The following is a 22,541-nucleotide window of genomic DNA, read 5'->3' as shown; positions in this document are numbered from 1 at the left end:
AACACGCACAGGTTTAAAAGCCATTTGCCATTCGTATTCTTCAGCCGTTTTTCCATGGAGTTGTTGGGAGTTATCGTTTTCTAGGAGCGCTTGACATATGAAGGAAATTAGCCCAATTCCCGTTAAAGGCGTTTTCCCTCCTACCCCTGGATCTATAATTTGGTTTTTGACTTGGACTGTGTTTTTTTTCCCTTTGGTCTCTAAGAAAGTCATATTATTTCTGCTAAGCGTTTAAGATCATTATTAGTCACTATTAGTTTTTTTTTTTTTTTTCACTTACAGCTTCTGCATTTTGTGTCACGCTCAGAAATATTTTCTCTATTTCAAGACTATAAAAACATTTGATGTATTTTTCTGGAAACGTAATGGTTTCTCTTTAAAATATATATTTAAAGTTTCGGTCTAAATCTGGAAAGTGCTTCTGGGAAGCAGTGCGGAGGGAACCCAAGCTGCTTTTCTTCCCAAATCGGTTGCCCCCCGACGACCCCATTTCCCTTTCCCTTTGCTGACGCGCTGCCTTTAGCACCTGCTGGGCTCCCGAGTGCGAGTGCGTGTGACCCCGTGTTGTCCCGGCCCGCCGGAAGTCCACTGCCTTCTTTCCTGACCCTGCCCAGACCCCATCTCCCCTCGTTAAAGTCGGGAATGTTGTCCCTCAGAACCCACAGCTGACGGGTCGCGTGTCATCCTAGTTCCACACGACACTGCGTGACACAGGATTCTGAAAGCTCCAGTACTTGTCCCTCCCCTGCCCCTGGGGGGGTCACCTGGGCTGGGGCTGCTGTGTCCATGGTGCCCACCCATTGCACGTAAGGGATAAACTAAGGCCGGCAGCTGCGGCCCGTGGGGCCCGGGTCTGGGGCTCACCTGCTTCCTGGGGGCTGCCTCCGGGGCTCACCCTCAGCCTCTGGGGTGGGGGTCGGGCCACGCGGGAGCCGTGAGGGGGGAAGCCAGTGGTACGTTCCAGGATGCGCCCCCCTTCCTCTCTGCTTGGTATGGCCCATGGGCCAGGCTGCCTGGGAGAAGGGCCAACTTTCGGTTCTCCATTTTGTGGATTTTCCACAACACATGTGTTCACACCCGCAGCAGCATTGTCCTGCTGCCCAGCAGGCGCCTGAGCACACGCAGCGGGCAGGGCGCCCCCAGCTCCCGGACGCCTGACCCAGCTCAGCGGACACCAGGCCCCCAGGGCCCCGAAGCACCTGGAGACCTGGGGGTACACAGCCTGCGTGGGGGGGACACGTGCACCTGCCTCAGCCCCGCATGGCCCCCCCCCACGAGGGTCAGGTCTGGACCATGTGGACGCTGCTCCCCCCGGGGCCCGGGAGCCCACACTGGATGTCCCCAGGCTCCCCAGCCCCGCAGAGCCAGGCCGTCCACGCGCCTCTTCCTGCCCCTGACGACCCTGCTTCCCCCATCGCCCCGGCCCCCTGGGCTGGTGGGACCCACTCCGCGGTCTGTGCCCGTGTCCACCTGAACTGCAGGGCCCCGGGGTTCCGGAGGGGCCAGACGTGAGACGGGGCCTCTGGTGGGAGCCTCCCCCGGGGGCCCTGGGCACCCTGATCCAAGGCCCGGGCGTTCCCCCAGGGCCAGGTACCAGGGTGCGGGACCGACCTGGGGGCTGTGGGGCTTGGCAGGTGGGGGTGCCCGCCCAGCATCAGGATCCCCTCCCCTTACATCTCCGAGCTCCGGTCTCAAGCACAATCTCCATGATGACATGGGCCCCAGGGCTTGCTGTCCCCATGGCCCCCACTTACAAGAGGGGTCCTGGGCTCCCATGGTGCTCACACCACCTCTGGACACGGCTGTGCCCTGCGGGACCGCGAGCTCTGTGCTGCCAGACCCCAGTGCCTGGCACCAGGCTGAACGCAGACCGAGCCACGTGAGTGCGCGCAGCAGTGCTGGTGAGGCCTGGGGGGTCGGGGCCTGGCTGCTGTTACTCCGCTCAGAGGGGCTGTGCCTGGGACTGACCCCTGGCCCACACCTCCCCACCCCGTGAGAGGAGAGGGGTGGAAGGAAGGTCTTGCTCTCCCTCCGCAGGTCGGGTCAGGTGGCCACCAGGGGAGTGGGCCTGCCAGATGCTCTGCACCCCGGTTCTCCCACAGCCCCGACCTCCCACCCTAGTAACTGTCCTCGGGTGCCTTCCTTCTTCCCATTAGAAACAGTTGCCACAAGGGGCGCCCGAGTGGGTGGGTCCATGAGGCAATGGCCTTCGGCCAGGTCGTGACCCCACAGGGTCCTCAGATGGAACCCCAAGTGTCAGGCTCCCTGCTCGGCAGGCAATCAGCTGCTGCCTCTGCCTGGCTTTCCTCCTGCTTGTGCACACACACACCCCCCCCCCCCCCAGTGCTTTCCTTGTCAAATAAATAAAAAAACAAAATCCTGCAACGATATACAGACATGCTTGATCCCCTTGGAGTATATTTGGGGTTCCTTCTTAGGAGTGGAATCGGTGGGTCACAAGGCATAACACTGACAGTTCGACAGGACAGGGGGGTTAAAAAAAAAAAACCTCTGAGGTGCCTCCAAAGCGAGCTAACACCTCAGTGCAGCTCTCACGACTAAATAGGACCAACCCCTGTGCCCACTCTTCACGTTTGTTTTAAACATTTATTTTTTTTTTTAAACAGTTTTTATACTTTTATTTATTTATTTATTTTTTTTATTTTATTTATTTATGATAGTCATACAGAGAGAAAGAGAGAGGCAGAGACACATGCAGAGGGAGAAGCAGGCTCCATGCGCCGGGAGCCTGATGTGGGATTCGATCCCAGGTCTCCAGGATCGCGCCCTGGGCCAAAGGCAGGCGCCAAACCGCTGCGCCACCCAGGGATCCCTATTTTTTTTTTTTTTAAGTAGGCTCCACACCCAGCACGGAGCCCAACGTGGGGCTCGATCTCATGACCCCAGGATCAGATCAAGTCCTGAGCTGAGATCAAGGATCAGACACTCCTCCCACTGAGCCACCCAGGCAGCCGCCTTCATGTTTGCTTTAAAATTTTTATCTTGCAGGTGCACAGCCGGCTCAGTCCAGGGAGCGTGCAACTCTTGATCTTGGGGTTGTGAGTGCGAGTCCCGCGTTGGGCACAGGGATTATTTAAAATTTACATTTTCAAAAAATAAAAAAATAAAATAAAATTTACATTTTCATCTTGCAGTACTTTGGGGTTTACAGGAAAGAGTCCAGAGTCCAGCCACGTTTACTCACTGCCCTTCTGGTCAACTTCGTGTCAGAAGCAAAAAACGCCAGGTTCCTCGCGTGCATCCAGGTTAAGTGCACCCCAGCCCCTCATCCAATCACCTGGGCTCTTCCACGAATGTCCTTCTCTGTCCCAGCAGCCCGCGCACATGTCACCATTTTATCTCCTTAGTCTCTCAAAATCTAGGACACTTGTTCAGTTATTCCGTGTTTTTCATGACCTTGACAGTTTTGGGGAGTGGTCAGGTATCCTCTAAGATGTCCCCTACCCCGGCGGAGCTAGACAGGGGTTATGGGTGTTGGGGAAGAACGTGGAGTTGAGCTGAGTCTCGTCACCTGCCATCAAGGGTCCCTGATGCTCCCCGGTGTCACCCTAAGGTTGACCTTGGTCTTGACCACTGGGCTAAGGTGGGGTCAGCTGGGCCTCCCCCTGACTGCTCTTTTGTTTGTTTTTGTTTAGTATTTTATTTATTTATTTCCAAAAGACATAGAGAGGCAGAGGGAGAAGCAGGCTCCCTGCAGGGAGCCCGATGCGGGACCCGATCTCCTTGACCCGGGATCATGCCCTGAGCCGAAGGCAGATGCTCAACCCCTGAGCTCCCCACGTGCCCCTGCTGCTCTGTTCTTTGGAAGCGAGTCCCTGAGTCCAACTTACATTTAAAAGGGGGGGGGGGATTTATTTAGAAAATAATTTTTCATACAGAAAAGCCTAGAAAAGGACACATGGCCTGTAATTACACTGCTTTGAATCTGCTGGTATTTAAAAAGAACAAAAGGTGTGGAGGAGGTTGCCTGGGTGGCTTAGTCCATTAAGCCTCCTACTGCATCTCCACTCAGCTCTCGATCTCAGGGTCCTGAGTTCAAACCCTGAGTTGGGCTTCGTGCTGAGTATGGGGCCTACTTTTAAAAATTAAAAAAAAAGGGCAGCCCAGGTGGCTCAGTGGTTTAGTGGTTTAGTTGGCTCAGGGCGTGATCCCAGGTCAAGGAGATTGGGTCCCACATCGGGCTCCCTGCATGGAGCCTGCTTCTCCCTCTGCCTGTGTCTCTGCCTCTCTCTCTCTCTCTCTCTGTGTTTCTCATAAATAAATAAAATCTTTAAAAAATTTTTTTCAAAAAGGAATAAAAATAAATATGCATGGATTCAAAAAAGAGTTAAATGGCAAAGAAAGTATTATTAAAAGTACGAAAACAAAAAGTAAAAGTCTTTACTGTCTTAAGACAGGGCTAGCCCGGCGAGTTTACAGGCATACGCATGTTCACGTACGTTCACATACATGCACACACGCTGCAGCCTGGCTTCTGACCCTGCCCCGTGTGGGCACCTTCCCTGTGGGCACAGAGGCTGGGGCATCCCTGGGCCACTGGTACCTCCACTCACCTGTGCGTTCCCTCCGTAGCCAGCCACTGCCCCTGCTCTGCCCTGGCCTTGCAGCTGGGTGAGTGCCCCCTGACCCCGCCGGTGCCACCAGGGCAGGTTAGGGGCGGGAAGAAGGGATTGGCTTCGGTGGGGGGCCCACTGCGTACTTTCCTCAGACCCTCCGCTGCCTCAGCTCTGGCTTCTACCAGCCCTGGTCCCTTGAAGCGTCTTGGCAGGAACAGAGTAACACAGCAGGGCAGAGCGTGGAGTCTGAGTGGGTGGGGATCCTGGGGCACCAGGGCTGTTACACACGCTGGCTGCCCGGGGTGCTGCCCAGGGTGCGAGCGCACGGGCCCTGGCTGGAGCATGGGCCCCGGACGGGGACTGTTGCCTGCAGAGGGGCCGGCATGACCCACACGTCTGAGATCCTGGTTATCGCCCGAGTGAAGCCTTGTCCCAGGCCACACAGCCTGCCGGGACGCCCAGGCCGGCAGCCCTGACCTGTCTCCACACCCACGGGTGGGAAGGCACCGCCTCAGCCATCACCCACTTCCCCGCAGCCCTCTGCCCGCCTGCTGGAGGTTCCTTGCGCTTCAGCCCCCAGTGGGGCTGCCCCCAGCCCCTTCCTGCGCCCACCCGGGCCCTGTCCTGACTCCCCGCTGCCCTGCCCTACACCTTGGCCCCTGCGAGCACAGTAAACATCCCTGGAAGGGAACGAGTGGGTCCTGGCCTCCTTCCTGTCTCTGCTTGCCCCGCGCCTGGTGCCTGGTGCGGGCTGTGGGCAGGGGGAGCCTCTGCTGCGTGGACTGGGCAGGGGTGCTGGGGTGCTGGGGACTGGCCCAGGCGGCTCACCTAGGCCTTCAAAGGCACAGGGGGTGCCCCCCACGCCAGGCCGGCAGGAAGGACGACTACCAGTGCCCACCTAGTAAGTCCACCGCCTAGAAAAAGGGACTGGTCCGCCAAAGAGGCTGTTCCTGCTCTGGGCAGCCTCTAGACACTGCGGGGCTCCTCCGCAGCCACGTGCGGGGCCGGGGGAAGGGGGTGGCACGCGGGGGCAGAGCCGGGGATGGGGGCGGGGGGGCGCGGGGCAGAGCCGGCCGGGAGTCCGGGACGGGGCCAGGGTCCCCACGCACGCAGAGGCAGCTCCGCTCCCTCTCCCGCTCCCGCTCGGCCGCCCGGCCACCGCCCGGCCCCCACCCGGCCCCCACCGGCGGCCTAGGAAGGGGCGGGGCCGTGGTCGCCGCGGAGAGGGCCACCCTGTCGTCCCACTTCCGCGTGACCCCCGCCCCCCACGGCGGGCTTGGCCGCCCCGGCCGTCGGCGCCCTCGCCACTGAACCACCCGGCCCGGACGTCCCCGGGGCCTCCCGAGCGCAGGCGGCGGGGCGCGATGTCCCCAGCGCCGGGTCCTGGGCAGGGCCGGAACGCTCCGCCTCGCCGAGGCGCCCCGACCCCACCCGCTCCTCGCCCCGACCCCCGGGCCCCGCCCCGCCTCCGGCCGACACTGGCCCCCCCTACTCCTGGGGAGGGGCGCACAGATGACCCCCAAGGGGGCGCAGGAAGAGGAACGAGCGCAGGTTCTCCGGCGCCGGCTGGGCGGGGCGCCCCAGTCCTCCCGGGCCCAGCGGCGGGCTCCGGGGGAGGCGCACGGGGCTCCCGCCGACGGGGGCGAGGGGGCGAGGGGGCAGGGGGCGCGCGGCCCGGCAGGGCCCGGGGCCGGGGAGAGGAGAGGGGGAAGGGTCGCGCACGTGGCCGGGGGGCGGGGCTGGCCGCTTCCGCACCCCCCCCGGCCACGTGGGGCGCGGAGCCCTCCCCCATCCAGAGCGGGGGCGCGCCCCGGGCCAGGGTGGAAGCGTCCGGGGAAGGGGCGGGCTCCCGCCGGCCGCGCGCCCTGGCGTGGGGTGGGCGCGCCCGCGAGGGGCGGGGCGGCGCCGAGAAGGGAGGGCCGCGCCGGGAGGGCGGGAGGGGCGTGCCGGGAGGGGCGGGGCGCGCCCGGGAGGGAGGGGCGCCCCGGGCACGGGCGGAGCTTGCCGGCGTGGGGAGGGGGTGCTCCGAGGAGCCCACGGGGGCGCGCGCCGCAGGCTCCAAAGGCGGGGTCTCGGGCTGGGGGCCCCGCGTGGGGAGGGCGCGCTCCGGGAAGCAGGCGGGGACGCGCTGCGGGCGGGGTGGGCGCGACGGGGGCGGCTCCTGCGGCCCAGACCCCGCCCCCGGCGGCCGCGCGCGGCGGGCAGGGCGGCGGAGGGCGCGCCGGGCGGGGGGCGTGGCCGTGCGCCCCGAGGGGGCGTCCTCCGGGCGGGGCGGGCCGCGGCCGCCCCCGCGGGCTCCGGTGCGTCAGGGCGCGTCAGGCGGGGCGGGGCGGGCCGAGCGCGGGCGGCGGCGGCGGCGGCGCGCGCCGGCCTCCTCCTCCTCCTCCTCCTCCTCCTCCTCCGCCTCCCGCACTCGAGCAGCCGCCGCCGGCCGGACGGGCACCGCTCCCGCCGCCTCCTCTCTGCCGCTCGCCCGCGCCGCGCGCCCTTGCCCGGCATGTCGGCGGCCGTGGCGTGCGTGGATTACTTCGCTGCCGACGTGCTCATGGCCATCTCCTCGGGCGCCGTGGTGCACCGCGGGCGGCCGGGCCCCGAGGGCGCGGGCCCCGCCGCCGGCTTGGAGGTGCGCGCGCCGCGCCGCGAGGCCGCCCCGCCCGGGCCCCCGGGCCCGCCGCCGCCGCCCCCCGCCGCCTCCGGCCCGGGCCCCGCCGCCGCCGCCGCCGCCGCCGCCGCGCCCCACCTGCTGGCCGCCAGCATCCTGGCCGACCTGCGCAGCGGGCCCGGCGCCGCCCCGGGGGGCGCCTCGCCCGCCTCCTCGTCCTCGGCCGCCTCGTCCCCGTCCTCTGGCCGCGCCCCCGGCGCCGCGCCCGCCGCCGCCAAGAGCCACCGCTGCCCCTTCCCGGGCTGCGCCAAGGCGTACTACAAGTCCTCGCACCTCAAGTCGCACCTGCGGACGCACACAGGTGAGCCCCGGCGCCCCGGCCCGCGCGCGGCCCCCGCGCCCCGCCCCCTCCGGGACCCCCAAACTGCGTGGCGCGTGGGGGGCGGGGAGGGGGCGCGCCCGGGCCGCCGCCGCGCCGGCCGGGAGGGCGGGGCCTCGGTGGGTGGGGCGCGCGCGGGGGGCGTGGCGGCCACGCGGTCGGGCGGCGCGCGGTTGGCGGGCGAGGCGGTGGGGCCGCGGGGCGCGCGGCGCGCGGGGTCCGTGGGCGGCCGCGGGGCGCCGGGCCGTGCCCTCCCCCGCGGCCCCGCTTCTCCCTCTGTCCTGGCGCGTTCGTGTCTGCGGGGGGGACGCCGTGGCGGGGGCGCGCGGCTCGCGGGTTGCGCCGTCTCCCGGCCCCTGCCTCGGTTTCCCCGTCCGTGGAGCGGGGGAGGAGCCGCGAGGCCGCCTCCGGGTGGCAGCGAGGATCCGCCCCGGCAGGCAGCAGAGCGCCTGGAGCGGGGGCCGGGCTGGGGGCGCTCCCCGCGGTTCTTGTTTTTAATAAGGCGGGGGGCGGGGCTGGGAGTGCGCGTCGGGGCCTGGGGGGAGCCTCCGGGGACTCAGGTCCTCGCGGTAGGTGGCAGGGAGGATCGGGAGGATTCAGCGACCCTTGTCATCCTCCTTGTGCCCCTCCGGGTGCCCCATCGTGCACCCTGAGGGTTTGGGTGGGGGCTCGGGGAAGGTGGGCCTTGGTGCCTGGCCAGGGTGCGAGGATTGAGGGGGGTCCTGCCCCCCGGGAAGGGCAGGGGAGCAGGGGTGGGCGTCTGGGCACCGGCTGGGAGGATGCACTCGGGTTCCAGCTCTGCCGCTTCCAGGTCCGTGATGAACTGCGGGCCTCAGTGTTTTCATCTGTGTAAAGGGTGCGTGGGCTTCTGCCTTCCGGGGGTGGCTGTGGGGGTCGTGAGCAGCCCTGGTGCTGTGGACGCTCCAGTTGTAGAGAGGGTTCGAGAAAGCAGGCTGGCCCTAGGGTGTGGTGGTGGGGACGCAGCCTGGGCAGCCCCAGGACCCTTGCACGGCCTCCCATGCCAGGCAGGCAACCTCAGCCTGTGCACCGTTTCGTGGGCCACTCTCATCCCTGTCCACGGGGCCTAGATGCTCTACCCCACTTGTGGACACACGAGAGGGCAGCACAGCCAGGGCCAACGTGGGGTGGCATTGCTGTGTCCTCCTGGAGCCCCCATCTTCCCTGAGCCGCAGTGAGGTGTGCGTGTCTGTGGGAAGGACGTTTGGAGTCCCTGAGACGGGGGGGGGGGGGCTTTCTGGGGCCCAGGGGGGAGATTCCTTCCTGGGATGGGGGGCACTGGGGTCTGAGCGGGGCCCTGCTGGCCCGTCTGAGTGCAGGGGTGCCGCGGTGGGAGGCTGGCCGGAGAGGGACCGTGATCCTGTCGTCCAGCATCTGTCCTGTCACCAGTCCTTGCTAGTTGTCGGGTGGTGAGCCCCCCCCCCCCCCCGCAGTGTCATGATCTGTTTTTTTCCCTTTTCTGGGTCCTGTCCAACTTCCGGGTGGGCAGGAGGGGGCAGCCAGGCCACCTCCCAGGTCGGGTCCCGGGAGGCGTTTCTGCGGGGTGTCTCCGAATCCTGCGGACCCTCGTGGGCCCAGCAGTAGGGGCGCCTCTTTCCACGTTGCCGCTCGTGTTTTTTTTTTTTTTTTTTTTTTAAGATTTATTTATTTATGATAGACATGGAGAGAGAGAGAGGTAGAGACACAGGCAGAGGGAGAAGCAGGCCCACGCCGGGAGCCTGACGTGGGACTCGATCCCGGGACTCCAGGATCGTGCCCTGGACCAAAGGCAGACACTAAACCGCTGAGCCACCCAGGGATCCCCCGCTCGTGTTTTAAATGAGGAATTGATGTTCCTCAGCCGGGCCGGGGGTGTCCCGGGAAGGGCGCCATCCCTGCCGGGTCCCGCCGTGTCTCTGGGGTCCTGTGTGCGAGCCCCCTTTGTGCTGTGGCGGGGGAACCCAGAGGGCGCAGGTCCCGGGCCGGCTGCTGCTGGGGAGGTTGGAAGTCCTGACGTGGGCGCCCTGGGCGCTGTTTCCCGAGGGTTCCAGGCACCCGTGTTCTTGAGACCGGGCGCTCAGCGTGTCTGCCACCCCCCAGAGCCACGAGGCCTAAAGGCCCTTTTAGGCGTTTTTGGTCCTGGTAGAGGGGACGCTGCCCTTCTGCCTGGCTGGGCGCCGCGTCCCAAGGCCAGGGTGGTGCTGCCCACCGCCAGGGACGGGCCTGGCGACAGATTGATGAGGAACGGTGACCCGAGGTCAGCTGGGTCACCCGCAGAGGGCCCTGGGGAGAGAGCCCTGCCTTCCCCTCTTGCCTGAGGACCCCTCTTTGTGGAGGGAACCCGTCCGGCCTCGCCCCGTTCTACAGAGGAGCAGACCGAGGCACGGAGCAGGGCCTGGCCAGAGCCGAGTGTGGCACCCCGTGTCCCCGCTCTGTGTGGCATGGGGCGGTGGGCCGGGTGGGCCATGGGCCCTTTGGCGGGGCTACCAGCTGCAGAGGCAGGGCTGCTGTGTGGTCCCCCAGGTCTGGCCTGCAGCCCCAGCGTGGAGCTCTCCTGTGCGGGGTGGGGCGGGACTTTGGAAGCTTCAGGAAAAGTTGACGCCGTAGCTATGGAGACGGAGAGAGGAAAGATGGGGCGGGGGCGGAGGAGAGGCTGCCTGTCTACTCCCTGCTCTCCCAACCTCCACATCCGTGTCCTGCCCCGCAGCCCCTGCCCGTGCCGGTGCCAAGTAGGCGGCGAGCCGTGTCCTTCCCGGGGTCTCAGGCTCCTTCCAGGCCCGAGGGAGCTCGGATGTGGACGTGGAGCTTCTAGGCCAAGGTCTGATCCCCAGGGCCCAGCCTTCTCTGCGGGCGTCCAGGCACGTGGGGGCTTCAGCAGCATCGCTGGCCACACCCACTCGGTGCAGAAACCTCCCCAGTTGTGACAGTGACAAGTGCCCCCTGAGGTGAGGTTGCAGGCTCACCACCAGGCGAGACCCCCGGTTTCCTCTAAAACCCTGTCTCCTGAAGTTTGAGGACCATTAGGTGAGCACGTAGTGTGTGCAGGGTACTGTGGGGACAAGCCAGCCCCTGGGCCCCAGGCCTGGGGCCTGGGGAAGGAGGTGACAGCAGCAGGGATGGAGAAGAGGCCTCTCCTGGTGATGCCGAGGGGTCCCGTGGGGCGGGAAGGGGTGTGTCCCGGGACAGGGGACTATGCCCTGGCTGCAGGGGCTGGTGGTAGGGGCCCTGGGGCCTGAGTTTTGAGGATGAGGCGTGAGGTGGGGAGGGTCAGAGCAGGTGAAGGGTTCCATTTAATCCCAAGGGCAGGGTGGAGGGTGGGCAGGAAGGCAGGCCCGGCTTTGCAGAGGAAAATCCGTTTATGGAGCAGGGATTAGGGTCCCTGGAGAGGAGTTGAGGGCAGGCTGCAGGCCTGGGAGGGAGAGGGTGGGCCAGCCCACAGACTGGGTGCAAGGAAGAAGCCCCAGGGCACGGAGGGTGGGAGGCGGCCTGGGCAAACCCTAGTGTTTCTGAGCAGCCTGAGAAGGGCAGGGCGGCAGTGTTCTTGGCTGAAGAGAGCCCCAGGGGAGAGGCAGATGGGGAAACTGAGGCCCAATGGGGCGATAGCCACAGCCCTCTGAGGGCTGAGTGGGCAGCAGACCCTCCCCTCCTGCCCCCGGCAGCACTGGGAGCTCCTTTAGGGACAGGTGGGCCCAGGGCACTGGTGGCCTGGGGGGGGTGGGTAGGGAAGGGCAGTGCCAGGCCTGGGGGGGTGGGAGTGGCCTGTGAGCTCCACCTAACCTCCAGCAGGCAGAGTGCAGCTGGAACTGGGGAGTGGGGGAGGGCCCCCAACATTGTGGGGGGCGATAACCACCCCCCACCCAGGCTCCCTGATAAAGCTGGCCCAGATGGCCTGGAAGCTGGCGAATGATACCAGTGCGGAGCTGGCTTCCCTGGGCGTGAGGGGCGTGGGGGGTGGGGGGCGGCCTTTAACCATGGCCTAGGCTGTTCCAGGGCAGCAGGTCTCCCGTCACGCGTGCTGGGGGCGGGGAGGGGGCTGTGGCAGTCGTCACCCCTCACCGCAGGCACGGCGAGCCCCTGTGCCAGACGCCAGTCTGGGTGGGCGGCGGGCCGAGGCAGTGTGGGCCTTGGGGGGCCGGGCTGCAGGGGCCGGGCTTCTGAAGAATCGGTGGGACAGCAGCTCATGGGGGGGGGAGCAAGATGATGGACGACTGTTAGCTGCTGCTGCGGCCGGACTCTGCCCGGAGACCCTGGGGGTGCCCATGGCATGTGCCGCCTGTGCCTCCAGGTGAGGGGGCAGGTACCTAGGAGAGGCCACGCGCAAGGTCAGAGAAGCTGAGAAAGGGGACAGTGGGGTGCAGCACCTGGGGTGGGAGAGGAATGGTGGTGGGCTGCCGAGAAGCCCACGGACGGTGAGGGGACCCAGGTAAACCCTTTCGGCTTTGATCTCGGCTCAGGGAGTCGCCCTGGGAGGTTTTGGGGCACAGCACACGCTGGGTGGCTCAGCCACAGCTGACGGGCCACTGCGTGAGTCCGGGCGAGAGGGCCAGAGTCCCGAGCCGCCGTGGGGGCTGGCGGTGGCAGGAAGGGGCTACTAGTGGGGTTCGCTGCCAGGGACCATGCAGGCCAAGACCAGGGCTTCAGGTGGGCCAGGAGGTGCCCGCCTCAGGTTGCCATGGCAACAGCACAGCCATTGAAAGGAGTAGGTGGGGGGAGGTGGAAAGCCTTGGGTGTGCGGGGGAGGGGGCAGGCGGGGCCCAGGGGCTGGCTCGGGGCTGCAGCATCAGGCTCTTGGTCTCAGGGTGAGGAGTTCGGGCCCGCGGTGGGCGTGGGGAGGACTTCGGGCACCCGAGCACCTGCGGGTGGACCGTGCCCTGCTCTTTGGACCTCCGCAGCTTCCCAGCCGGTCCGCTGCACCCCTCAACTGCTCCTTGGGCGCTCTCGGGACTCCTCGGGCCTCTTCCGGAAGCCCCTGGCGCTCCCTGCCCTCCGCAGCAGCCTCCCCGTGCTCCACGGGCCACCTGGTAGGGGGCATTCATGGAGGTCAGCTGCGGTCACACGTTCCTCTGTCCCTGTCGGGATGACCTCAGGAGGTCGCGGGGGAGGCTGGCTGTCCAGCCGGGCCAGAGGGCCTGCACCCCGGGGCGGCCAAGCCGACCTGGCCCAGGTGGCTCTCTCGTGTTACCCTCATCAGGTCCCCGGGACCTCTTGGCCTGTATGTTTCGGAGCCTGCTTGGCACCGCTGTGACGCCAGCTGCCCCCGGGTCACCCCAGCCCAGCCCGAGTCAAAAGGTCACGTCCCGGTCTGTGGCCTCTGAGCCTCCTGGGCGCCCCCCACCGTGGGAGGGGAGGCGGGTGTCCGCGGGCTGGGCCTGCACCGGGGCCACCCACGTGCGCACGTGAGCTCCCCGGAGGGTGTGGGGCGGGGCCGGGAGTCGCCCCCCCAGCGGAGGGGCCACGTGAGCGAGCCGGCCGCTGTCCCCGGGCTACGTGCGGCAGCTGTGTTCCGGCGCCGCGTGCGCCCGCTCCTGCAGCTCCTGCAACCTGCTGGCGGCGGAGGGGAGGAGGGGCGGCGGGGGAGGGAGCCCGCGGCCCTGCCGGTCCCCTGTGCCCTGCAAGATGGCGACAGCGCCCGCCACCGCCACGACCCGGGCCGCCAGCCGGGCCCTTCCCTGGACCTGTCCCCCGCCCCCAGGGGTTGTTCCAGGGAAGGCGCACGCGCTCCCGAGGTCTCGCGCACAGTCGTGTGAGCGCCCCTGCCCCCTCTCCCCCCGCAGGTGACACTGGCACACAGGTCACAGCCTCCTGGCAGGGCGCCCGCAGGGGGGCACTGGTGGCCGGGAGCCCCGCTCCTGTCGTGGTGCTGGGGGTGGCGGCAGCAGGGAGGGGCAGGGAACGCTCGGTGCAGCTCTTCCTGGGGGGGGGCAGGAGCCCCCTGCCTCTCCCGCCCGTCACCGCGGGGCAGCCCCTTAGCTTTCGAGCAGGGGTGTCACTGCGTCACCCTGGGGGTCCAGCCTCCGCCCCCGCGGCGCTGTCCTGCCTGCCAGGCCTGGTTACCTCTAGGCCTCCCTGGGGCCTGTGTGTGTGTGGGGGGGGCCTTGAGCAAGGTCCCAGGCCGAGCACCCCTCTGGGAGCGTTCCCAGGGTCGCCCTGAGCCCCCACAGCGCCCAGCGCGGCCCAGTGTGTAACCCGCGGGTGCCCAGCCTGAGCGCGTGGCTGCCCCGGAGTCCGCCCGCTGCCTTTGTCTGGGCCCATCCAGTGCCACCAAGGGTGTTGCACGGGACGGTGGGCGCCGCGGCTCTCGGGGCCACCTTCTGCCCAACCCCCCACCGCACCCCCTCCCAAACTCCTGGGCGAAGGGCGGCTGGGGAGTCCAGGGTCCCAGGTCCCTGGCGCAGGGTGCAGGGGTGCAAGCTGCGGGATCCTCTCGGCCTCTGGGCCTGGGCCCTGGGGGGGCCCTCGGTGCACCCAGCCTGAAGGTGGGCCCTGGGCGCCCCCGGGTCCGCCAGGAAGGTGCTGACAGCGCTCGCTGGGTCGGGCTGAACCCTTTGGGGCCCAGACCCCAGACGGGGGGTGAGGGCAGGGGGGGGACAGGCACTCGGGGTTGGCGGAGGCTGCCGGGGCAGGATGGGCGAGGCCGGCCTGGGAGGTGGGAGGGGTCTGCGGAGGAAGTCGCTGGGTGAAGGCCCGCCCCGCCCTGCCCGCCCCTCCCCGCAGTCTGTTCCGTGGGGGCGGGGTGAAGCCGGTGGCGCCGTGCAGGCCCTCCCCTTCCTGGCCCCGCTGTGACACGCCGGGGACAGCCTCTGCCGGGGTCTTGTGTCCTTTTCCCCCACCCCCTGCGCCGGTCTGTGGGGCTGCAGGTGGCCCTGGGGCCCTTCACGTGTCCCTGCAGCTATAGAGGGGCCCAAGGGTCCGTGGGCGGATCCGGGTGGGAATCTGCCCAGACACCCTCCTCCACCCGCCCTTGCGCCGAGGTGGTCATCTTCACAAGGAGAGGGTTGCTGGGGCGGTGAACCCCCAGAGCCTCCTGCATGCCCCTCGGGACAGCGGGGGTGGGGACGGCAGGACCCATTTGCATGGGGAGAAGCCCCGCTGAGCCGCACCTGTGCCTGCGGGGGCCTGTGGCGGTCGTGCTCTGGGAGGGGGGCGCCCGCTCGCTCGTGGGCTTCCTGCAGGTTCCAAGGAGGCAGGAGGCAGGGCCTCTCCGTAGGGGCTTTTCTTTGCACAGTGACACGTTTTCAGTTCTCGCCCAGAGCGCAGCCCCTAGCACGGGGTGGGGGGTGGGGGGCCAATGCCCAGGACCCCAGGGATCTGCCGAGCCCGCCGGGCGCTGACGGCCCCTGTCTGTCTGTCTGTCTCCCCTCTCTCTGCCCAGGCGAACGGCCCTTTGCCTGCGACTGGCCGGGCTGCGACAAGAAGTTCGCGCGCTCCGACGAGCTGGCGCGCCACCACCGGACCCACACCGGCGAGAAGCGCTTCCCCTGCCCGCTCTGCTCCAAGCGCTTCACCCGCAGCGACCACCTGACCAAGCACGCGCGCCGCCACCCCGGCTTCCGGCCCGACCTGCTCCGCCGCCCCGGCGCCCGCAGCACCTCGCCCAGCGACTCGCTGCCCTGCAGCCTGGCCGGCAGCCCCGCGCCCAGCCCCGCGCCCAGCCCCGCGCCCTCCGGCCTGTAGGGCCCTGGCCCAGCCCTCCCTGCCGCACCCCTGCTGGGCCTGGGCCCCGAGCACCAGCAAAACGCCCGCTGGCCACAGCCAGGGGCCGGCCACGCCGCACTGGACCGCAGGTGGCCCGGGAGGGGGGCGCCGGTCTGTAAATAGCCTTGTCGGATAACTCTTCCTCTGTGTTAACCAGGAACCCCCAGGGCGGCCAGCAGGCTCCCCTCCCCCGCCGCCACCGCCCAGCCTCGGAGAGGGTGGGTGTGGGGGGGCGCGGCCAGGAGGGGTGCACCTAAGCAGTGCTCAGACTTGGCCCCCTAGCCCCCCCCTCCAGGTAGGGACGACGTGTTCAAAGAGCCATAGGTGAACCAGGGGTCACCGCGGCCCCCCACCCCCACCCCACTGAAAGCCATTGGAGATGTTCAGGGATCCGGGGTGCGGCTCCGGCCGCCCCCATCCGGGTACTCAATCTCAGGTGTCCACAGGTTCTCCCCTGCCACCCAGCTCCCCGGCAGGGGGCGGGAGGGCAGCGGGGAGGCAGGGAGGGGGGAGGCAGGAGGGTCCAGGTTTTGCTCCTAAGACAGGGGTAGGGAGGGGAGAGACGGGTTCTTCCAAAGAGCATGTGACTCGCACGAGGGGAGGTGGATACCGGGCTGCGCTGCAGCAAATGCCTACTTATTTATTTTCCTCTGTCTCTGCTGGTAGGAGGGGGGGTCAGCGAGCGGCCCCCGTGGGTGGGTGGGTGTGAGTGTGAGTGAGGCCCGCTCCTGGCAGGGCACAGTCCCCAACTTTGGCCTTCCACAGCATCGCGTGACAATCAGTCCCTCCGTTGGGACCAGGACAGCCATCGAGCGTCAGGCGCCCCTTCCCGGCAGGTGGAGGCCCGGGGCCGGCTCCATCCTGCCACCAGCCCTTCTTCCTGGTGGGTGCCCCTGGACGGAGGTCGAGGGCCTGCCTGCAGGGCAGGAAGCGCGAGGGCTGACCCCTGAACCCCGTGGGATAGCTCGTTTTTTTGGACCGGGTAAAATATTTTTTCAGGCCCCAATCCCTTTCTTGATCTGGGCCCCGTGGGTGGTCCGTTGTCCTCAGGGGGTGTGGGTGTTGGGGGAAGGTCTGCGTGACCTGAACGGGGTGTGCAGGGGTGAGCCCCGTGGCCTCTCCTGGGGTCTTCCCGCTGTGGCTCTGGTTGTATTTCACTCTGGACAGGGATTGAGGACCCCCGCCCTAGAAGGGGGAGGACCCCTCCCCGTCCCTGGGCTGCGTCCTGCTCTTGGCTGCCGGAGCTTTGTGGCCCCGATGCGGGTTCCAGGACCTTTCTGTCTCCTCTTTGAGGGCTGGTGGCGTTGGTGTGGTCTGGACCCGGCCTGGCAGGATCCAGGGATGGGTGCCTGGGGTCCTGGGGAGGGGGCCAGAGAAGACCCCCGTTTTGCAGCAGCGCTGGGAAGGGTCTCGTTGGCCAGTCTGGGGGCGGGGGGAATCCTTGCCCGGCGGGATGCCTTAGTCTGCGGGGGCAGGCTGAGGTCCCTTTTCCCCCTGTGTCCTATGGACGTCCTCTGGATCGTCCCATCCCTGGCTGGTGCCTCTCACAGGGGAGGGACCGTGGGTCCAGGGACCTGGAGAGACCCGTGCCCCTCCTCCCCCAAGGAGCTCGGGGCCACTGGGACCTGGTTGCAGCCGCTGAGCTGTGGCATCGCGAGGGGGGAGGGGGAGGGGCTCCCAGGGACTCGTGCTTTCAGGTGACCCCCGCCCCTGCCTGGCCTCTTCCTTGTATTTAATTAAACCCTTTTTTAAACCCGACTCTGGTGTCTGCGTCGTTTGTGCCCCCTCTGCCTGGAGTCCCTGTGACCCGGGTCACCGGCCCCCTCCTGGGGACACGCGTAGCCCCCACGGCCCTAAGCCCCCCCCAGGGGCTGCCGCCCCGCGCCACCCACGCCCCTTGCAGCTGCGCCCCCTCCCGCTCGTTACCCGGCAACCGCGGCGCGGTGACACGGCGCCCGCCCCCTCCGCACCCCGCACCCGCCCGCCAGCTGGGGAGCCGCGCCCGGGCGCGGGTGGGCGTGACCGCGCCTCCCCAGGGCCGGGGACCCCGCCCTCCGCCTGCCCCTGGGGGGGGTTGCGGGGGTGGGGGGTGACCGCAGGGGGCCCACAGGCCAGCAGGGCCGCCCAGTCGCACCCCCCTAGCCCCTGCTTCACTTCTCCCCCTTTGCGCCCTGCAGGCCCGCGGACATTGCTCCTCGGGCCCCTGTGCCACTGGCCCCCTCCCTCCAGCTGCCTTTTCCGCCCCTTGGGGAGAGTCCCTGGAATTCGGGGCGCACGCACGCAGCCCCCTCCCGCCTCTCGGACACTGTCCCACGGGCTCCAAACAGCCCGAGGGGGTCCCCTCCTACCGTCTGGGCGCTCCCCGGTCACGCGGCCTCGGGACCCCTGACCCTCCCGGATCCCCCCAACCGCGGGCTCCGGCCCCCCTAGCAGGCGCGCACCTCCGGTGGTGCCCACGACAGCCGCGAGGCCTCACCGTCGGCTCCAGGCTGCCACTGGCACCTCTGCCCTTCCAGGGCGCAGGCCCAAATCCTTGGGGTCACCCGACCTTGACCCCTGCTGGCTCCCCACATCCATTCCTACCGCACGGCCCTATCCTCAAGGCACATCCCCCCAATCGGCCCACTTGCACCCCGTCCTGCGCCGCCGCTCTGCCGGCCTGGTCCCCCTGGGCGCGCGTCCCCGCTGTCCCCCCCCCCAGTCCGCTCTCCCCGCGGCGGCCACCGGGGGACACCGTTCAGGTCCCGCCCCCCTCCCCTACCGCCTGCCTGGGGGAAAGCCCGCGGCCCACCAGGGTCCCGAGGCCCTGTGCGGCCTGCCCCCATCCCCCGCCGTGCACTCCTCCTCTCTCCCCGTGCTCTCTCTGCTCCAGCCACGCGGATCTCCCTCTCTGTTCCTCCACCACGCAGCCCCGGTGCTGCCCCAGGGCCTTTGCACAGGCTGTGCCCGCTGCCTGGGCTGCCCTCCCCCTCTTGACCTTCCTCAGAACTGCTCAAATCGCACCCTCCCTCCCCAGACTGCTAGGTGGGCCACCTATTTTCACAGTCTATGCCCTGTACCGGACACCTCTCCTCCCCAGCACTGGGGTCCCTACGTCATACATTTCCAGCTGTCTGCCTCCGCGGCCTAGAGCGCCACCTCCAGCAGGGTGCGGATCTTTCCCTGGTTCGCCCACGTCTCCAGCAGCGGGTCTGGCACGTGGTGGGTACTCGGTGAGTATTTGCCCTGTGGATGGCCATGGCCTGGGAGCATGGATGGAGACTAGGTGGGCTCGCGGGGGCACCTGGCTTCGCCCCACACGCCCCGGGGCCTGCCTCCCTGCCGCCGGTGATGACAGGTGTTGGGGGACCCCTGTGTGGGGGCCCAAGGCAATCAGGCGCCGGTGGCCCCAGGGGCCAACTGTTCACAGAGCGGCTGGGACTTGCCTTGTTTATGCGACATCTCCCCGGGTCTTTTTTTTTTTTTTTTAATTTTTATTTATTTATGATAGTCACAGAGAGAGAGAGAGAGAGAGAGGCAGAGAGAGAAGCAGGCTCCATGCACCGGGAGCCCGATGTGGGACCCGATCCCGGATCTCCAGGATCGTGCCCTGGGCCAAAGGTAGGCGCCAAACCGCTGCGCCACCCAGGGATCCCCTCCCCGGGTCTTAAACCTGGGCGACCAACAAGTCAGAGCGTCGTTTGAAAAACTCGTTCTCAGAAAAAACCCCTGGTGCCCAGACACACACTGAAAACACACGCACGCACGTCCGCAGCTGCACGATGCCCGGAGGTGTGACAGCTCAGGTGCCCTTCAACAGATGAACGGACACGCAGGACGTGGGCCATGTTCCCATGGGCACGTCCCCGGTTCCCGAGCAGGAGCGAGGCCCCCACACACCCCACAGACGGACCCCGAGTCCCCGACGCTCAGGGAGGGCACCAGACACAGGAGGCCCCGCAGGTGGGAGTCCACATGTGTGACACGTCCAGGACGGGCTCGTCCACGCACGGGGAAGGGGCTGAGGGGGCGCTGGGGGGTGATGGAGGGGTGACCACTGATGGGGACGGGGTTTCTTTTTGGTTTCAAAATACTCTGGAACGACATAGAGGTGACAGTTGTGCAGAATAGCGAATGGACCAAATGCCGCTGAATTTTCACTTCTAGAACGCCCAATCTCAGGGCCATGAGTTCACGCCCCATGGGGGCTGTAGAGCTTGCTTAAAAATAAAATCTTTTAGGGGATCCCCGGGTGGCTCAGCGGTTTGGTGCCTGCCTTTTGGTCCAGGGTGTGATCCTGGAGTCCCAGGATCGAATCCCACATTGGGCTCCCGGCATGGAGCCCGTTTCCCCCTCTGCCTGTGTCTCTGCCTCTCTCTCTCTCTCTATGTCTATCATGAATAAATAAATAAAATCTTTAAAAAAATAAATAAAATCTTTTAAAAAATAATAAAGTAATTAATTTTGTTAATGTGAACTTCCTCTAAATAAAACAAAGGAACGGGGGATCCCTGGGTGGCGCAGCGGTTTGGGGCCTGCCTTTGGCCCAGGGCGCGATCCTGGAGACCCGGGATCGAATCCCACGTCGGGCTCCCGGTGCATGGAGCCTGCTTCTCCCTCTCCCTCTGCCTGTGTCTCTGGCTCTGTCTCTGCCTGTGTCTTTGGCTCTGTCTCTCCTTCTATCTCTCAAGAATAAATAAATAAAATCTTTTTTGTCCCCACCAGAGTCTAAGCCCAGGGGGCATGTGTCACGTGCAGTCCTCTGCATCCCCCTTAGAGTCGAGGCCATGCTCCTTGCATCACAGTCATTGACCCATTTTACAGAGACGCGTCGTAGCCCCCGTGTCCGGCTGGGTGCCGACCCTGAGGTCCCGGGTCGGTGAGTGGACCGCTGGCAGGTGAGAATGAAATCCCCACGTGGTCGAGAGCGGGGGCCTGCGGGGCTGCGGGGTGCCAGTGTGCGTCCCGGGGAGCCAGGGGAGTGTCGCGGGAAGAAATCCACCTGCGTCCTTCACTGTGACCCGCGTGGCTCCCCACACCCTCCTGCCTCGGACAAGGACCTTCACGCAGTCACAGCCCCAAGCTCTCCCGCTTGGGTGCCTGTGCAAGAGAGTCCCAGGCAGGGGGGCCTGGGGGACTCATTTGGTTGAGCCTTCGTCTCAGGTCATGATCCCGGGGTCCTGGGTCGAGCCCCACGTCGGGCTCCCTGCTCAGGAGGGAGCCTGCTTCTCCGTCTGCCTCTGCTGCTCCCCGCCCAGCTCAGGCTCTGTCTTGCTCTTTCTCTCTATTAACTAAATAAAATCTTTAAACAAAAGAAAGTCTCATGCCTAGAATCGCCCTCCCCCCCCCCCCCCCCCCGCAATACTGCACGCAGCCTTCCACTGTCAACACTCACTGCATTTCAAACCAGGGACTCTTGCTGATAGGCCCGCAGAGGCAAGAGGTCTCTGCCCCAGGGCCCACTGGCTAGCCAGAAGACATTTTTGTTTTTTGTTTTTGTTTTGTTTTGTCTTGTTTTTGTTAAAGATTTCATTTATTTATTCATGAGAGACACACAGAGAGAGGCAGAGACACAGGCAGAGGGAGAAGCAGGCTCCATGCAGGGAGCCCGACGCGGGACTCGATCCCAGGACTCCAGGATCACGCCCTGGGCTGAAGGCGGCGCTAAACCGCTGAGCTTCCCAGGGGTCTCCAGAAAACAGATTTTGGACAAAAAATTAGATTGTGTCCTCTGGAGAGTCATCTCTGACCCTCTCCATCCCACCTGCCCTCCATCGCTGTACCGCTTAGTTATTTTGTAATTGTGGTAAAAATACGTCACATAAAATGTTCATTGTAACTGTCTCTGAGGGCAGCTCAGGGCACGGAGCACTCACCCGGCCGCGCACCCCCCACCCACCCTCATCTCCAGAACGTTCCATCTCCCCACCGGAGGCCCCGTTCCCAGGAAGCACTGACCCCCCCGGCCCCCCCCACCAGCTCCCACCACCTCCTCTCTGTCTCTGTGGACGGGCCTCCTCTGGGGACCTCCTGGGAGTGGGGTCCTGCAGGAGGCATCCTTCTGGGTCTGGGTCCCCTCCCTGAGCCTGGTGTCCTTGGGGTCCGTCCACGTGGGGGCAGGTGTCCGGGCCCCTTCCTTTTTTCTTCGGTGAATAGTAACAGTCCATTAGCTGGATCTACATTTTGTGCATCCAGTCACCCTTGATAGATACGGCTGTTCCCCCTCCTTGGCTACTGTGAATCCTGCTGCTGTGAACAGGGGTGCGCACATAACTCTTCGGGACCCTGCTTTCCATGCTCTCCGATACGCACTCAGAAGTGGGATTGCTGTGTCATATGGTAGTTCTAGCTTTGGACTTTTTGAGGACCCTCCATCCTGTGTTGCAGACTGGCTGCAGCATTTTGTAATCCCACCATCAAGCAATGGGTCAGTCTCAAAAAAATTTTTTAAGTAAACGCTATGGCCAATCTGGGGCTCGAACTCACCATCCCGAGATCAAGAGTCACAGGGCCCGTGGACTGAGCCCACCTGACACCCCCTTCTCAATATTTCATTAGGATGTTGGCCTTCCCCACCAGGCTGTGAGCCTGCCCTCGGCCCACCTTGTCCTTGGTTTGGTTCAAGGGAGAATCTAGGGCAGAGGCTCACATACAGCAAGCACTCGGTTTCTTGTGAGCAAATGAGTGAGAGCAGGATTCCTGTGGGCATGCCGGTGGGCGTGAATGTAGGTGTGCACGTCGGAGCCCAGGTGGGCGTGAATGTAGGCGTTCATGTGGGAGCCCAGGTGGACGTGAATGTAGGCGTTCATGTGGGAGCCCAGGTGGGCGTGAATGTAGGCGTGCATGTGGGAGCCCAGGTGGACGTGAATGTAGGCGTTCATGTGGGAGCCCAGGTGGGCGTGAATGTAGGCGTGCATGTGGGAGCCCAGGTGGACGTGAATGTAGGCGTGCATGTGGGAGCCCAGGTGGACGTGAATGTAGGCGTTCATGTGGGAGCCCAGGTGGACGTGAATGTAGGTGTGCATGTGGGAGCCCAGGTGGGCGTGCAGGGGGGGTGCCAGGTGGACGTGAATGTAGGCATGCACGTGGGAGTCCAGTGGGCGTGCAGGTGGCTGTGAATGTAGGCGTGCACGTGGGAGTCCAGGTGGGCGTGCAGGTGGCTGTGAATGTAGGCGTGCACGTGGGAGTCCAGTGGGCGTGCAGGTGGCTGTGAATGTAGGCGTGCACGTGGGAGTCCAGGTGGGCGTGCAGGTGGCTGTGAATGTAGGCGTGCACGTGGGAGTCCAGTGGGCGTGCAGGTGGATGTGAATGT

The 22,541-nt window shown here is 65.8% G+C and overlaps 1 protein-coding gene across 1 annotated transcript; it reads left to right on the top strand.

The window, feature by feature from the left end:
- Positions 1-6,867: 6,867 nt before the first annotated feature.
- Positions 6,868-17,008, top strand: KLF16 (Kruppel like factor 16). Its single transcript, XM_041763400.1, has 2 exons — positions 6,868-7,540; positions 14,928-17,008. Exons 1-2 carry the CDS (start codon positions 7,075-7,077, stop codon positions 15,227-15,229), a joined length of 768 nt encoding a protein of 255 aa, XP_041619334.1. The 5' UTR covers positions 6,868-7,074; the 3' UTR covers positions 15,230-17,008.
- The last annotated feature ends 5,533 nt before the right edge of the window (positions 17,009-22,541 follow it).

The sequence above is a fragment of the Vulpes lagopus genome, chromosome 7 (assembly GCF_018345385.1).
Source record: "Vulpes lagopus strain Blue_001 chromosome 7, ASM1834538v1, whole genome shotgun sequence".
In the NCBI taxonomy this organism is placed as follows: Eukaryota; Metazoa; Chordata; class Mammalia; order Carnivora; family Canidae; genus Vulpes; species Vulpes lagopus.
This window is presented reverse-complemented; position numbering and strand designations above follow the sequence as displayed.